Raw genomic sequence first — 17109 nt, forward strand, 5'->3', positions numbered from 1 at the left:
CTTCACGCATCAATGGTTTTTCATACCGATATGCCCTTATTGCGAACATACCCATAAACTCATCACGAACATCCTTCCATCGACGGAAATAAGAACTGCAATGACGGTCTGTGATTCGATTTATCCATAACCTCTCGGCTTGTCGTCGTACAGTTTCTCTGGCTCGGTAAATGGTCGCTTGGTGATCATAGCCGTAGTACTCATGATATCCATCCAAAGCATTGATCCACCGTAGACATACAGTCTCATAATAACTATAGGGAGTGCGGTCTTGGAAATATTGATCGTCGTACCCATCAAAATATGGAATATAGGGCGGAGCCATTGGGATCGGCCTCGAAAATTGAAATCAACCGTCTGATTTGTTTGGCATGTCGAAAGGAACACAACGCTTGTCTCGGATCTCAAATCGGATGACTGAAAGCTAATGATCGGAAGAAGAGGCTCGATCAACGGCTGAGATGGCTCCTGAAACTGTGTTGAAGACTGCTGTCCGCTGCTGAAAATAGGCTGGATGCGCTCTAAAAGTTGTCACGAACAACTTTCGTGTTGAGGTTGAGGGCCAATTTTGAGCAGAAATGGCTCGGGTGTGGACAGAATGCGATGGGTAGGGAGAGAACTGTAGAGAGATGAGAGAGGAAAAAAAGTACAATCTATTTCTGTTTTTTTTTTTGTCCTTTTTTTTTTTGGAGAGGGGGAGGTGCCTCGGGTAAAACAGGGGGGAATTAATTAGTGCACAAATATTGTAAGTGGGGTGCCTAGGGGAAGAAGGGGTGGTAATAATAGGCCCTGTTTCTTTTTTTCACTTTCACTCACGTGACAAACTTGGGCTGGAAAATAGCCTCTTTTTACTTTCCTTCTTTAGTGGTGGAGATGGTAACTTGCAAGGCAAGTTACTGTTGGTACTCCCACTTTCTAAATGACAAGTAGAGCAACCTATCTATTCTTCTCTCATAAAGAATGGTAACTTATTGCTGGGACCCACATGGGAAGCCTCCCTTTCTTTTTTTTGTAGTCACACGTACACAATGAAACTCTTCCCCTGTATTGTTAACTTACCCAAATAAAAAGGAAAAGATAAAGTAACTTTATACATACTTTGCCATATCTGCTACTTTATCTTCTGCAAGAAAAAAGTAACTTTCTAACTTTCTGTGTACGTTATTTCACCCTTTGCCTTTCTTACGTAACTGCACTTCCAAACAGATATATATGGTTTGATGAAGGCTACTTCAACAAGTGAACTGGTGGTCCCTACCATCCATGGACTCATATGGCCTGCAGGCTACCTAACCAGTTTAAGGCTTTGGTGATATCACCCACTTCAAAAAAGAATACCAATTCAATACGTAACTGGGCTGCTTTATGGCTTCTACCAGAGCCTAAAATCTTCAGATATGCAATCCAGTACCAATCCAATACATTGGTGCTGCAATATTTGTGGAAACCACTATGCGATGGCTCGATCCACCAACAAGCAGAAGAATAATCCGCAAGATACACAATGTCTATTGTTTCTCACAATCTTCAGAGGCTCGGGTACTGGTTATTTCTGGGTTTTCTTGGGACTGATTAGATGGGGTTCATGAATGAAAGATGAAGTGGTGTAGTTTTGTGAAAACAGAGAAGGGACGGGAGTAAGGAGATAGACCATGGATGGGTTAGGATCGGTTAGTAGGGACTGATTTTGGGTGAGAATCTTGGCTGAAAATAATAATAAAAAAAAGGGTTTACAACGAACCTGAATTTCTGAGATTGAGGCTCGATCTTCGAAGGCCAAATGTTTTTGAGTCTTAGATCTTTGATGCCAAATTGATGCAGCACCGCGAAGGGAAATAGAAGAAAGGGGAGAGAAATAGACGAAAGGAGAGAGAAATAGAAGAATAGGGGAAGAAGATGAAAATAACCCGAAGAAGAGACGAATTTATTGAGAGAAGAGAATAGACGAAGAGAGAAAAGAAGAGACGAAATTAGAGGGAGGAGAAGAAACCTTTCGGGAGAAGCCAATCAATCTTTATTAATCATCAAAAGTTACAAAATAAGCTCTAAAGAGGCCTATATATAGGCAAATAAACATCCTAAAAGATAGAAACCTACTAAAATAAGAATTCTTAAAAATAACATGGAAAATAAAATCCTAGAAACTAATAACATGGAAATAAAAATACTAGAAACTAAATAATGTGGAAATAAATCCTAATATCTGCATTACTTTTCTCACAAGTGTGAGAAACCATTTCCTACCATTTTGATGAGATTTGCTTTCCCGCGAAAACAAGTGAAAAAAGATGGGCAAGCAGTTTCTCGGGAATCCTTTTCTTTTCCTTTCCCTGGAAAACAAGTGAACAGAGACTTAGGATTTTTCATTAACTTAAGTTGGCCATTTTTTGATGTTCGCTATGGTTCCTTATGTTGTTGCTTTTAGAGAATTTTGCTCTTTATATGCATTGATTCTTGTTACTATCAAGGTTGCCAGAGCGGAAATCGAAGGCTCCCGGAATGGTCAGAAGCGGGAATCGTGAAGTCGCCGGAAATCGTTGGGGAGTTGGGAATCACCAAGAAATCTCCGAGGAATCGTTGGGGAATCGCTGGAAAATTGCGTTTCACATAACATTAAACAGCGGTTCTCAAAAGTGGGAATTACGTTTCCGGGGAATCATAAACCGTGATTCCCAAAAGTGGGAATCGGGTTTCCGGCGAATCCGAACCGGGTTTCCCAGTTTTTGGGGATTCAAGAAGATTTCCGTTTCGGATTCGCGAACCGGGGAATCGCGGTTCCCCACTCCCAGGGAAGAATCCTTCTTCCTTGGTTACTATTATCATCCTCATTGGTAGTTCTTTCCCTGACACAACAAATTTTATTGCCTGTACCCGAGTCCTGTTCGTGCTATCATTCTTCATATTCAATAAAAAACAGATATTACGTGAACTAACTCTACATTATTTACAAGTACAAGTCCAGGAAGCTATCACATACCATAATTCAAACCTGATACATGAGAGAAGCATGAAGGGGCCTCTAAATGAAAGCGAGAGGTAATTGGCCTGAAAGTGAATAGTCACCAACTAAGTTTCCACCAGTTCGCAATTAAATCTTATTCTAAGGTATACGCATGGAATTTCCAACTTTATATATATATATATATATATGCCGGCTAAAAATTTCAGATTTATCTGATGGCCCATATTCGCATACATGTAAACTGATAAAATCGAAATCTTATTTAGTCACGCATGTATGCATAAGTATACTGATGAAAAAAAATGAGATTTTAAATATTTTTTTTTGAATGGCGAAAAGATTTTATTTATAAAAGCAGACCGAGAAGGTCTAAAATAGAAGTAGAATAAGATGGAAAGGCGTAGCCTTAATCAGAATTAGCTTTTTAGCTTTTTGGGAACTGTAATAATAACCTTTGACAGCTTTTTAAATAATAAAGATAAGGCTATTCGAAAAAATAATAATAAAAGATAAGCTGAGTTTGTGCAATTATCAAAACATGGTAGTGCCAAAATCAGTAGCCATTTTTTATTATGAAATCTTCTCTTCCCTCCACACATCACCAACCTTGGGGAGGAGAGTGCACAAGACAGCACTAATGCTGATGTGGAAGTAGGAAGGATAAACTCTGCCAGTCAATATAAAAACTCCCTGGGTAACACGGTTACCCTATATTTTCATTTTCTGTTCTCATTTTTCTTGATATGAGCAAAGGTTTCAAAGCTTCATCTTTCCATCATGATAAGACTATTGGATAAAAAGATTTATTTATTCTAGACACTTATGGAATTATTATAGACAGGAATGCTGATTTATGAACTTTATGTTTTATGGTGAGTTAATCAACAAGTGTGAAAATTTCTCAGTGAATATAATATTTTGAAAATTTCTTTGTGTTTACAATATTTCTTCATATGCTTCCTATATCTTCTTCAGGTTTTTGATCAATATGGAATTGGAGCTCGGAAGACCTTCTCTACGCCAAATCTTTTGAAGGAACTTAACCTGAAGGTCATTATTAAGATCAATTACCCCACCTTGTGCTGAAAGTTTATCTCAGATATGTGCTTCTTTTCCATCTTTCTTGATGCTTACATTTTTGGAATAACAACTCACTCTGTTGGTAAACTCTGCCCAGTTATGTCTAATGCACTTGCTCTCTTATTTGTGTCATCCTTTGTTCTATTTCAAATGATCTCCTTATGTTTTTGAAAAAATTGGTAGAACCAAAATTGTTAGTTAAATAACTCCTCTAGTTCTCTTAATCTTCAAAAAAAAAAATCAAAAAAAAAAGAAAAAGTAACTCCTCTTCGTTGCTCAAAGAGCATCCTGGTGATTACTGATTGGAATCTGACATAGTATACATACTGAAATCTGCCACTTCTATCAAAGAAAATACGTGTTTGGAAGGATAATCATGAGAAGTCTGGAAAACATAAGCTGTATGCTTTCTGTGGTCTTTTAGGAAAGAGGATTCCTGCTCCAGATTAGCTGGTCAAAGCCTACTCCATGCAAATTTTGTAATACTCTGAATGTTCAATGTGTCTGCAAATTTGTTTTACTTTGTTGAGGATGAAAAAGTTTTGTTATATTTCTTATCATGTGTGAGAGGAGTAACTTGCAAGCCATACTCAAGATGCACTTAGTATTGATTTTTGCATCATTTAGAATTCTCATTTTTTTTGAAGGGTAGCCAATATAAAATTTCATTAAGAAGGACTGAGATGGTCGATACATGTGGGGAAAAAAAAGAGATGGGAAAAAAAGAAAGAGGAAAACTGAGAAGAAAGCTCAAGGATTTAGAATTCCAAGCATCATCTTTACATTTATTTTGGAACAGTTTAGGCCATGTGACTCAGAGTCCTGAGGACATTTTGTTTGATTTTTATTTAGGCGAACTAAAATATGACTCCGTGCTTACCTTTGACATTGTATTGAAGAATCAGGATACTGACACAGGGAAATCGGTAGGCTTCCTATGATAGGCATACGCGTGTGCTGTGGTGCGTAGAGGGCCACTAGGCCCGGGGATGGGAGCATGGCATGGGCGAACTGGAAAGTTAAGGGGTATTGAAGACACTTGGCAAGGGCCCATAGGGGCACCACTGGTTTTTTCATCTCCTTATGCTCAGCAGGTTGTGAGTTGGAAACTTGGTGGTGGATAAAGTGCATGAGGAAAACGACCAAAATGCATAAGCCAAAATCGTAAATGTAATAGCGGTATACTATATCAATATGCATTATATAGTTATATTTATATGAATTGCATGTGGTGCCTGTTGTTCACAACAAATTTCACAAGCATGAAAAAGAGAATCACACACATAGGGATCAAATTTCCCTCTTGCGAGAAGAGGTTTTATTAATTTTGGCAGGGATCGTACACTTCCGGCTTTATTGGTCGTTAATTACATTTCTTGAAGAAAGAAAATACCTATGATTATACATCAAGAGGTTCCCTATCTAAATACAACTTTTAATTAATTATACTTCAGAAAGATCTGATTTTTGTTAACAGTTTCTTTATGATGGAATTTCTTTGTACTGGGGACTTTCTTCATCTTCCAAAACTTTCTTCTATCTTCCCTTTGGGGAGCCGTCATCTTCATCATCTTACTCCTAGTGGAGAAAGGTCTTCTCCCTTTAGAGAGTCTCTGGGAAGAGAATCTAAAGGGACCTTTAGAGAATCTCTTTCCAGAGATTCTAAAGGGATTTTCTTCTTCTTCTCGAAGGATCGCCGTCTTTATCTTTTAGGGGGAAATTGCCGTCTTTATCATCTTTCTCCTGGAAGAGAAAGGTCTTCTCCTTTTAGAGAGTCTCTGGGAAGAGATCCGAAAGGGAACTTCCGAAAGTCTCTGGAAAGAGATTCTAAAGGGATTTCCTTTTTTCTCCGAAGGAGATAGATCTTTCTTTTGGGGAAACCACCATTTTTATCTTTTGGGGGAAACAGCTGTCTTTATCATCTTTCTTCCGGAAGAGAAAGGTTTTCTCCCTTTAGGGAGTCTCTGGGAAGAGATCCTAAAGGGAACTTCAGAAAGTCTCTGGAAGAGATTCTAAAGGAATTTTTTTCATCCTTCTCATGAAAGAGAAATGTCTTCTTCCCCTGAGAAAATCTGCAAAAGACAGAAAGAAGAAAAAAAAAAGAAACTGTTAGCCCGAATCTTTTCTCACCTTTCTCTTTTCTTTTTCTTCTGTTTCTCCTTTCGCGTAGCTTTTCCTCCTCGAAGATCTGATCCCTTTGCAAAGGATCTTTCCTCTATTTATAGAATTCTCTTGAAGTGGTTGGCAATTGCCACCTCACCCCTTATCTTTACAATCTCCACTTCCCCTTTTGTGGGGAGTTACGTAACTTCTTCCTTTTGAAAAGTGGACGACTCACTCTTTCCTTCGCGAGAGTTTATTTATTCCCTATAATTTAGGGATTTCTTTTTCTTTAGTCGTGGGTTCCTTTTTTGTTTTCTTTTTCTTTTTCTTTAACTTTATATTTATCCTTTTACTTTAGGGAATAACGTGGTGCGTAACCAACCCTTTTCTCTCTCTTCTTACTTTAATAAGGGGTTTTACTATTATGCCTCTTTTGTAAAATTTTGAGTCCAACGCTATTTATATGAATTGAAATTTGGTATATATTAAATTATCAGACATGAGCGACACTGCATGTCACTTGGTGTTTGAGGTTTTAAACTATTGTGGATGATTGTCTTGCTTGTGTGATGGTATATAAGTGTATATTTATGCTTATTCTAGCAGAACCGAGAAAGACGATTCATTCCACATCCACCCTGTGTCTCCTCCATCTTGGGCTCTTTTTTTTATGTTTTGTTTTGAAAGATGACAATTCTATTCATATCAAACAATTACATTGGGGACAAGAAGTCCCAGCTTGCAATTACAAGACAAGAGAAACCAGGATAAGCCCAAAGGGGCAGTAAAAAAAGAACTACAGAAAGAAGTATCTTCTTTAAGCATTACAATGATTCTCCTTTCAGCAAAATGTAACCACTCCAATGCCCAAATAATTCCTTAAGACTCCCAAAGTTGTTCCTCTCAGCAAGAATGAAGTCTACCGGTCACCGAACACTTGAAATACTTTTAGGCCACATTTGACCAAGAAATGACGGAATCTTGCCCACCAGCTTAAACCAAGATAGCACAAACCCAAATACTACCTAAAAAATGCGGCGAAAAGGATAAAGAAACCTGAATTTAATCAGGCAACTAGATTGAGACTTTTACACACCTTTCGATTTTACGGACTCAAACATAGGAGAAAGAATCCAGGGAAAAGCTCCCTAAGCAGTGAAGAACAAAGTTCCTCAGGCATACTTGGGCATTTGGATGTAGCATTAGCATTCTACCAATCGCAAACCATGTTGAGTCTAACTGCCAGAAACCCATGCTCTACATAGCAAACCACAACAAGATGAAGATCACAAAAAAGAACCTTTTAAAAGCCATAACAACCATAGTGATTGCACTCTACCAGTGCCTAGCTTTCCAAGACGACACTCGATTTCTAGGATGATTCCTAAAAACCGAAAAACTTTTTCAAACCCAAATCTCCACGAAGGAGGGGCATACACTACTAAAGCAACAACTAAGAAGGAGGACTAAACCCAAAAGAAAGGTCAAACACCAAAACCTACACAACAGCTAATTACACCAAAACAACCTACCCTTTAGATTTCAGAAGGCAAGGCCTCAAGCTTCTCTTTTACTTTTTCCTTCTCTTTCTCCCTTTTCTCCTTTAAGTCTCTTTCAGCTAACACCACCAAAAAATTCTTTGCCCCATTGCCATCCCCAAACCCTACCCCCAAAACATCATCTATTGACATCAATTCATCAGGCTCTTCAGAAACGATCCCTTCTTCCGTAGCTACCCTTGAAAACTCTTCCACAGCTTTACCTTTGTTTTCTTCTCCCTTTACCAAAAATTCTCCAATCAATCAGCTATTTTCTAGGTCCTTCAAATCTAAAGAGTTGATGGAGCCCTGATCCAAACTCACTACCAACTGCTTTATCCCTGCCACTTTCTCCTCTTCCCAGCGGAGACGGCGAACCCGCCTTTCCTCAGCCAAAGCTTCCTTGAAATGGGAGAGTTTATAGAGAGGAAAAAATAATTCCTTGACAGTTTTTTTTCCGGTGATCCTGAAAAACTCTTTTGCATTATCACTCGTGTCCTTTTTAAATTGGTTCCATTGTCTTTTCCAGAATCTCATTGAGATTTCTCTTGGCGTGGGAGATTCTTCAGAAGCCAATCTCTCATCATATTCTAGTTCCTTCAGCAGTTTTAGATCGTCTTCTATGGATGGAAAATCTTCCTCACCCTTCCATTTTGAACTTGAGCATCCTCCTTCCTCTGACATGTCGTGACTAGATGGGATATCACAGCCTTCCTTTGAGTTGTATATTTCAGATGCAGGTTTTTTCCTCTGGCTTTCCTCTTTACAGAAAAGAACTTGGAGCTTTCTTTTAAAGGAGAGACCGCCTCTAGTGGCCAGTACTTTCGCCTCGAGCTGCGAGACTAGATGCGTGTCACCTCTCTTTCCATCACAAGGACGCTTGTTCTGCCAAGGAAGATTACAGCTATTTCCTCGGTTTTGTACCCTCCAACTCTTTAGATTCCTCAATTTTCCTTTTTTCTTTTTCTTCCCATTATTAAGTATATTTTTTAAACTGAGAGTCCTGACTTCCGCCGACTTGTCACCGACTGCGAATCAATGTTGTCAGCATTCTCTTTTGGAAAAGGCTTCCCCTTAGGGCCGAGCGCCTTGCACTTTAATGCTTGATTTGCCAGTTTTCCACACCAACTCGACTTTCCACGCAAGGATATCTTTTTGCTCAGAGCACTCCAGGACAGCTTTTCAAATTCGAAACACTTTGGGGGCCCTTCTAACGGCTCCCTGCCATTGACCATTTTGTCCCTGAGAGATTCCTTAGGAATTCCTCCTTTTTCCTGGGAAATGTTTTCCTCCGGCGACTTTTCACCGGGATCAAGACATACTGACCCCTCATGCGAGACACAATGTTCTTTGGCCCTAAATTCTCTTACCGTTGGGCATTCTTTGCTAATTTTGTACTCGTCTACTGCCTTCACTCCCACGAGATATGTGCATAAATCTACCATGATGTTGATAAAAGGGGGAAAGGAATTCCACTGTGATGTAAGAACCTTGGCAGATGCAAAAGCTAAACAGTGGTCGTGGTTACCCGAAAGCTGAACTTCCAAAACCTAACTAAGTTGCTGACCTAGGGCGTCCACAGTAGAAATAGACCAGGCATGTAGAGGGATATCATAGAATCTAAATCTAATAACCCTGGCTCCCGCATTAAAAGCAGGGTGCCAGGGATGAAGAGATAAAAGATACTCACCCAGGATTTCTCCTCCACCATTCAAGATGGATGCAGCTTGAGATTCAGATTCGAAGCAAAACAAAATGGCCGATGGGTCGATGGAGAACTTTTTCTTAAGCTGCAGAAGGGCCCAACAATACTTAGCCCAGTTCCATACCTCCTCCAGTGGTCTTGCGCTGTTCTTCAAGATGACAACAAGTCAACAGTTAAGAATCCTCTTGCGGTCCTCCACCAGATTCGATGGCATCAATATCACCGGAAAATCATCTTTGTTCTCCGGACGATGGGGTTTCCAAATCTTTGGATTCCAGACCTTTGCCACTGCAATTTTCTCCTTTAGTCCAAAGCACCTCTTGCATGAGGTTCGCTTGCCGAAGCTTTTATAGCTACAATACGAACACCTCTTGACGATATCGCTTAGGTGCAAGGGGGCAGGATTTTTAGATTGTAAAGTCCGTTTGGCTTTAGGTCCAACTTCAAATCTCCTCAAAGAAGCAATCCTGTCCTCTAGACTCCCCCGGGATCTAAAATGGGAATAGGAAGAAGACCAATGAGATCCAAAATGGCTAATTCCTTGACCCAGCAAGATCAAAGACCTTTGACAACAAGTGTTAAATAATCTGAGCGATGAAACGCCTCCTGGGCAGAATACCCACACTCACAGCTTCTAGGAATGATCCGGCCAGTCGATCAAGATTGATGCCGCAACTTCAAGTATTCTTACCCAATAAATTATCCACTGGGGGGTTCTCCCAGCGGAGACTATTATACCCCCTTCTCCAGAGCACCTCTTGCATGAGGATCCTCACTGTTTTGGTCCTTGTTACCGTCCGTTCTATCCCCATCTTGGGCTCTTCCAACCAAGCAAATTCAAACCTAAAAGGGATATGGTCCCACTACTCCAGTCTCGGGTTGAGTGGACAATGATAAGATACAATGAGTTAGCACTGACTGGCATATATCAGGAAGGTGATCTAGCCATTGATGGCAAATAAGGAATTGATAAATTTTGTTTCTACTTGAGCTCCTTGCCCAGGTGAATCCCACCCTACTCAATGGGAGTTCTATGAGTTCGTAGATTCCAATGAAAGCAGAGAAGGCCATCATCCCCCGATTAATTCTCTTGTGGCCTGCCCTCTCTTTGAAGTTTGAACCATCTAATCTCATTAAAATCCCCCCTCCCAATGCACCACGGGTTGGCCCATTAGTTTCTGACTACATCTAGCTCTTCCCTTAGTAGTTTGTGATCTTCTCTCTGAATTGGATCATAGACGCCTATGGAAGTCCGTACGGTTTGGTCTTGTGACCTCTTAAGCACTATGGATATAGTGAATCCCCCAGTAAAATTGCCAATTATTTCAAATAACGTCGATTCTCAAGTGGCGAGTACGCCACCTGCTAGTCCAACTGCATCAATAGTTAGAAAGTCCCAGCTTGATTTGCCCCTCTTTAATTGTCGCCCGATTTGTGCACTCCATTTTTGTCTCCTGGATCCATAGTGCCTCTAGTTTTTATTTTAACACCAGTTGCTTCTGTTGGGCCTTTTCCTCGAGGGATCCCAGCCCTCTCACGTTCCAAGAGAGGATCTTCATGAAGCAACACCATGGTGTGAGGGCCCCTGTTCGGACTTTGGAATTTTTCCTATCCTACCTCTGCTCATGCCTCTCGGTTTGCTATTAGATGTCCCTTTGTAATTCACAAATGATTGGAGCTGCACCATCTCCCTTTTATTCTCCTCGAGGCCTCTAGTCTCGGCACCTCTGACCCTGGTTTTAAATTTCGGTTTCGGCTAAAATTTCGGAGTTATTCGAAACCGAAATTTCAGCCAAAATCCCGAAATTTCGGGCGAAATTTGGTATTGACGCACAAAATCCCGGATTTTATGGACAAAATTTCGATTGAAATTAGTTAACGCAATAAAAAATTATTATTTTAATAGAAATTTCGATGAAATTCCCAAAATTATAGAAATCTCGAATGAAATTTCCGAAATTTTGTAAATTTCGGGAATTTCAGTTTCGGTACCTTTTCGTTTCAGTCCTCATCAAAATCCGAAATTCGGATTTCGGTCGAAATTTAAAACCATGCCTATGACTAATGTCTCTTCTGTAGCTCCCTTTCCTCAGCCTAATGCAACAATCTCCTTAAGTTCTCTTATAGCCCTCCATAAGCTACACCCAGGACCTTGCTAGTCTCCATGATATGATTTACAGGAAACTCCTGCAGATCCCAGTCTTACATTTGCCAAGTTGCCGGAATGGCCTCATCCTCTTACATTTGACCAACCCACGCGCTCATCATTCTCCAAAAAATTGCAGGGCCGAGTTCGGGTAGCACAATCGCTTCAATGATCTCCCTCACGCTACTGGGTGGGGATTCCATTGATGCAGAGATTTTCTTCGACCTCTGTTATCCAAGCTGAAAATAATCTGTCCAGAATGCCGATGGACACGTCAGATACAGATGACATCCGAATGATTTGGCTTCTTAGCTGTGATACGTCTGTAGCGCGATCTAGAGAGAAAGAAATTAATCTGTGATGACTGAGTTGACTCAGATTTGGTGTGAGTTTATTGGAGTTGACTCAGCCATGAGCCACCCACTTTGGATCCCAGCGCATAACCCATTTAGCCATGTCCCTGCTAGCACGGGGCCCATCGATTCCATGCCCAAAACAATTCCAAAGAGGCTTCGGTCTATCGCCGAACTGCCTATCCATGCATTCCACATATCCTCCACTAGGACAGGGCTGGTTCCAAAACAATATGCGACCTCTGCTTTGACCGATGCGGTTTCATCTGGACTCCAGTCATCATTTGCCACCTCTCAATCCCTCTCTCTTGGGTACCCGGACCTCGTTTCTGGCTCCCTCAAATGCCGGTGACCTGCTCCCATTCAAGGTTTGAATTTTGGTATCACTTTCGGCCTCAACCGAAATTTTGTTTTTGGTGGCAATTTCAGTTTCAGTATAAATATTAAAATTTCGGTTTCGGTTTTAAATTTCGGTCCCCAAGCCGAAATCCGAAATTTCGGATTTCGGCCGAAATTTAAAACCATGCTCCCATCATCCACCTCTTCAGAGCTTTCTTGGGCAGGGAGTTGCCACCTTGGTTCCACCACCATCTCCCCTAGCAGCAACTAGAAGGAGGTGTTCCCTCCATGTGGCTCTGTACGTTTTATTGTGCAGAGGAACACCATAGCGGGATGGATTCAAATATCTCCTGGTACCTTCGACGGCTAACCTGCGCTGCTGCTTCCATGGACGCCTGAGAGTTTGGTTTAGCCGAGAAGCTTTCTCTTCCTGACCGCAACCTTCACTGGTCGCCTTGCGAGCTTTCGGGTGACAGATTATTAGAACTCAATCCCCTTAAATCCTCTTCCCTTCTACTTCCTTCCCTAATCCCTTTCATTGGGTTGTTTATCTTTTTTTACTTTCACCCAATGGAGATTCTTGTCCACAGTTACCGAAAACCTAATCGTCCCCGACGTGAGCAGAGGATTAGACCCTCTTGGCATGATGGTTCTGTTGCTAATACCTTCCCAACTCTTCATCCAATTATTCTGAGGTTTTCTTCACACCATGTTGGGACTCTGGTTATCTCCCACCAAGATGGAACCGTTAAGTTCGACAACTTTTTATACCACAAATGCATTTATCAAATGGGGAACCCATTTTCGACGTCCAGAAATTCTTCAGGTCTTTTGCATTCTCTTCTAGCAAGGGTATAATGAGCACTTTGAATACTCCAATTGGTAGATGGGTATTTCCCTGCAGAGAGCATTGGTTCTACTTCTACGTTTACCTAACCAAGTAGTGAATAGGTTTATCTTTCTGAACCATCTGGCTGCTACCAAGGTTTTAAATGTCGGTTTCGGTGTCGGCTTCGGCCACAAATTTTTTTGGTTTCAGCCAAAATCATGTAAAATTTCAGAAAACAATTTCAACATTTTACAAGATTTCGGCTGAAATTTCGGTGGAAATATTAAAATTGTGGTGCAAATCTTGGATTTCGGTGGAAATTTCGGAAAATTTACGAAAATTTTGGCTTCATGTACTTTCGATGTCGGCCCTGGCTGAAATCTCAAATTTCGTCCGAAATTTCAAACCATGGATGCTACCTTGCCCCATATGAGTCTTTTTGCATCCGGAATTGACTGGAGAGGGATAGCATCGATCAGTCTCCTACAATCTGTTCATTCACTTCATACTCCGCAACCTCTGTTTCCATCGTTGTTGGAGCTACATCGGGGACAGCCCCTTTCGGGCTTGGGGTTTTTCTTCCTCCCACTCACAAGTTTCTTCTGTTGCCTTCTCCCAAGGATCTCGTGCTGCTACTAAGATCTTTTGACCCCTCCTAGTCCTAGCACTTCACCCTTCTTCTGAAGTTCACGGGAGCGCTCCTGGAACACTTCTAGTCACCAAGCCTCAGCTGCCCGCCATGTTGTCTGACCTCCTTCCTCTTCTTGAACGGACTGTTTCCCATCTATCCTCCTCCCCGGCTCGAGGTGGGACCTCTTGATTTACTGGTAGCCTTAAAGTCCTGTCCCTGCTGGCTGCTGCGACTTCTGCTTCGTTCTTCGTTCTGAATCCTTTGGGAGCTCTGGTATCACAGGGGTCTCTAGTTCCTCATCACAAAGTTCACTAGAAGCATTGTTTTTTTGGACAAAATCCTACACAAGGTTGATATTAGCACCCCTCTCTCTCTTTCTCTCTCTCTATATATATATTTAGAGAGAGAGAGAGAGATAATATGTGTGTCCTTCCATATACATATGGTCCCCGAGGGTTTGTGTGCATGCATGCGAATGGTTATTGTAATCATCCTGTTATGTTCACAATTTTGGTTAACCCGTACAAGGTTGGCACGTCGAATAGCGTCGTGGGTTTGCTCCCCATAGGCGCGTTTCGAATCCCCTCGGGCTTATACGATGCACGTGGCTTATGGGTGATTGTGTGCATCTGTATTGATTAGTCCTGACCTAACTTATCAATTTCATTCCGTTCCGGCCGGAATGGGTGCCGACCGGAATTCCGGAGGCGGAATGCTCTGTTTCGCCCGGAATTGACTGAAAATGCGCAAACTTTTCAAAAAAATTACGGAAATGCCATTATAACTGTTGGGATTGCTTTTTAATCCTTTTGCCCTCATTTTATGACCCTTTATGACCGTTTATAGCCGTTGGAAGGGTATTTTACGTCTTTTTGCATCCAACAGCCCTTACACCTCTATATATACTCCTCTAACCATTTTTTCCCCACCAACTTCTCCTTCACCTTCTCTTACAACTTCCACTACTACACTTTCCTACTTACTATTCTCCACCCTAAGCTTCAACGACACACTTCAAACTTTGTTTTTTAATTAATAAAGATGTCTTTTTTACATATTTGGTTCATTTAATTGTTTCTTATATTTTTCTAACAATTTCTATTTTTTGGATTTTTTTCGTATTCTTAACTATTAAAAAATATTTCCCTCATCGTAGCAGAACGAAAAGTTTCGAATGAAACGCAGACCGAAACGTACGAAACACCGAAACGTTCCGTTCCGGTCGCCAAAACGAAACGGCGAATGAAACGGAATTTATAACTTAGGTCCTGACCTAAATGGGTAGGGATACCCTATGTCATAAAAAAATGTTCTCAAGTTTGGTTTGCAAGCTTGCATATGAATGATTATATTGGAGGACTTTAATTTCAAATAGTTCATTTGGTACAGTGTAAAATATCCGTTCAAAGATCTAGCAAAAAATAAGATGCTTGTGAAAGCTATTACAAATATGGAATGCCTTTTCATTACAGGAAGCAATTTTCGTTCATCTTGAACTTGGAGTAATCCTCACGAGGATAGGCTGGTTTAAATGATGGTATAATTGTTACCATGAAGTTCTAGTTCCCTCAGCAAATTGCATCTTCATGATTGTGTTTTTTTTATTTTTTATGTTGAACCATTTTTTTTATGGTGAACCAATGTCCACCTTTTTGTAAATTAGCTAGTTTACTTCCAAGAATTTTCTCAGTGATGAGCATCTTTCTTAATATTTATATCCATGGTACAGGTGGGCAAATTGTCTACTGGCGATTCTTTAGATATGTCACCACATGATGAAGCATCAATTGTGGCAAATGATGCTACAATCAAAGATATGGAGGTAAAATATTTTAATTTCTCTTACCTTTATTATGGTGTAAATATCAAAATAAAGAAAAATGCTGCCACAACTGCTGAGGGAGAGAAAATGCAACCCTCTTGTCCCCTTACTCATGGAAACAAATGGGCATGTTTTTGGTTTCTATTTGTTGAAATGCGGCCTCTACTGTTGTTGTAGGAAACCTACATGCCTCATCTAGTTACCCTGCCCATAGAGACTACAATGCCTTGGGTTGTTTTTATTTGCTGGATCATAAATTCACTAATAAGAAAAAGGCTCAAATATTTGGTTTTAGAAAGAGATAAACAAACCCTGGATTCACCAAAACATAGTTCTCTATATGAATGTGAAAACCTATGCCTGATCTGTTCTTGAACTTTCATTTAGGGATGGACTTGTTCTTAATTTATGCAAAGTACTACCAAAAGAAGAAGAAACAATACAGCAAAACAATGGATCCAAGATAAAGATAAAGATAAAGTTGTAGACGAAGGGAAATCGGGTAAATCCTAAGTCTCAGTAGGGAAGAGACAATAGCAAAGAAACCCTATGATACCTGATACCGATATGGATATTGACATAGATATCCTGGATTGGATTTCCTACCTGACATTTTCCAAAGTTTAGGATAAGGCTATGGATTCGGGTGTTCTATAGCTTGAGATGAGATACAAGACATGTATAAATTAAATCCCAAAGAACTTAACTAGATTTTACATAGAATATGAAATTATTTATAAATTTAAGGAAATGATTTCAGCGCTCCAATGTTTTGAGAAACATGCGCTCCCATGTTTGTCGTGTAGTCTTTAAAGAGCTGTCAGAGGAATATTACGGTTCTCAAAAAGCTCTTACAAGCCCTTTAAACACTAAACAATAAACATGGGAGCGCATGTTTATCAAACATTTGAGCGCTGATATCATTTCCCTAAATTTAATATAACAATTGCAAAATGTGGCACTAACAGGCTATAAGCATCATAGTTAATTCAAAGAGGTGCATATGTTTGAAACATAGTAGTTATTTCAACCAACATAAGTATCAATGAAGGATCTGGTGCGAGTATCAGTAATGTATTGTGTTGTGTCAAATACGATATGTTGGGCTTACACAAGTATTTGGGTATCATATAAGAAAGGTCCCCTTCTCTCTCCCTCTCATCTCTCTTTCTTATATGCGAGATCCTAGGTTTGATGGCCCATTCATGTTAATTTTCTAGCTTCACACAATGAAAAACACCCAAAAAATGCTTGTCAAAGTGTGATGTATTGTATCGGGTTAAGTACCCAAGAGGGTATTTTAGTCTTTTACAAACATAGTAAGAATATATATGAGTGTGCGTGTGCGTTCGTGCGTGCGTTTTAGTCATTATATTTGTGTGTATGTGTGTCTTCCTAATTGGGTCGACTAAGTTGCCTCTCTCTCTCTCTCTCTCTCTCTCTCTCTCTCTCTCTCTCTCTCTCTCTCTCTCGCAATGTCGACCTCTCTGTCTCTCCATCTTTTTCGTTGAACCTCTGTGCTAGGTCTGATATGACATGGTAAACAAAGGGCCTTCCATCCCATCATCCATTTAGAGCAGGTATGAAACAAAGACACTTCC

At 40.4% G+C, this 17109-nt stretch overlaps 1 protein-coding gene across 1 annotated transcript in view; it reads left to right on the forward strand.

The window, feature by feature from the left end:
* Positions 1 to 17109, forward strand: part of LOC143886448 (5'-methylthioadenosine/S-adenosylhomocysteine nucleosidase-like) — a 59706-nt gene that overhangs the window by 22340 nt on the left and 20257 nt on the right. Inside the window, exons 6-7 of the mRNA XM_077390415.1 lie at positions 3938 to 4012; positions 15416 to 15508. Of these exons, the coding sequence (XP_077246530.1) occupies positions 3938 to 4012; positions 15416 to 15508 (168 nt within the window). The remainder of the gene's footprint in view (positions 1 to 3937; positions 4013 to 15415; positions 15509 to 17109) is intronic.

The sequence above is a fragment of the Tasmannia lanceolata genome, unplaced genomic scaffold (assembly GCF_043159265.1).
Source record: "Tasmannia lanceolata isolate RefF3 unplaced genomic scaffold, GAP_Taslan_0.1 ptg000011l, whole genome shotgun sequence".
NCBI classification, from domain to species: Eukaryota; Viridiplantae; Streptophyta; class Magnoliopsida; order Canellales; family Winteraceae; genus Tasmannia; species Tasmannia lanceolata.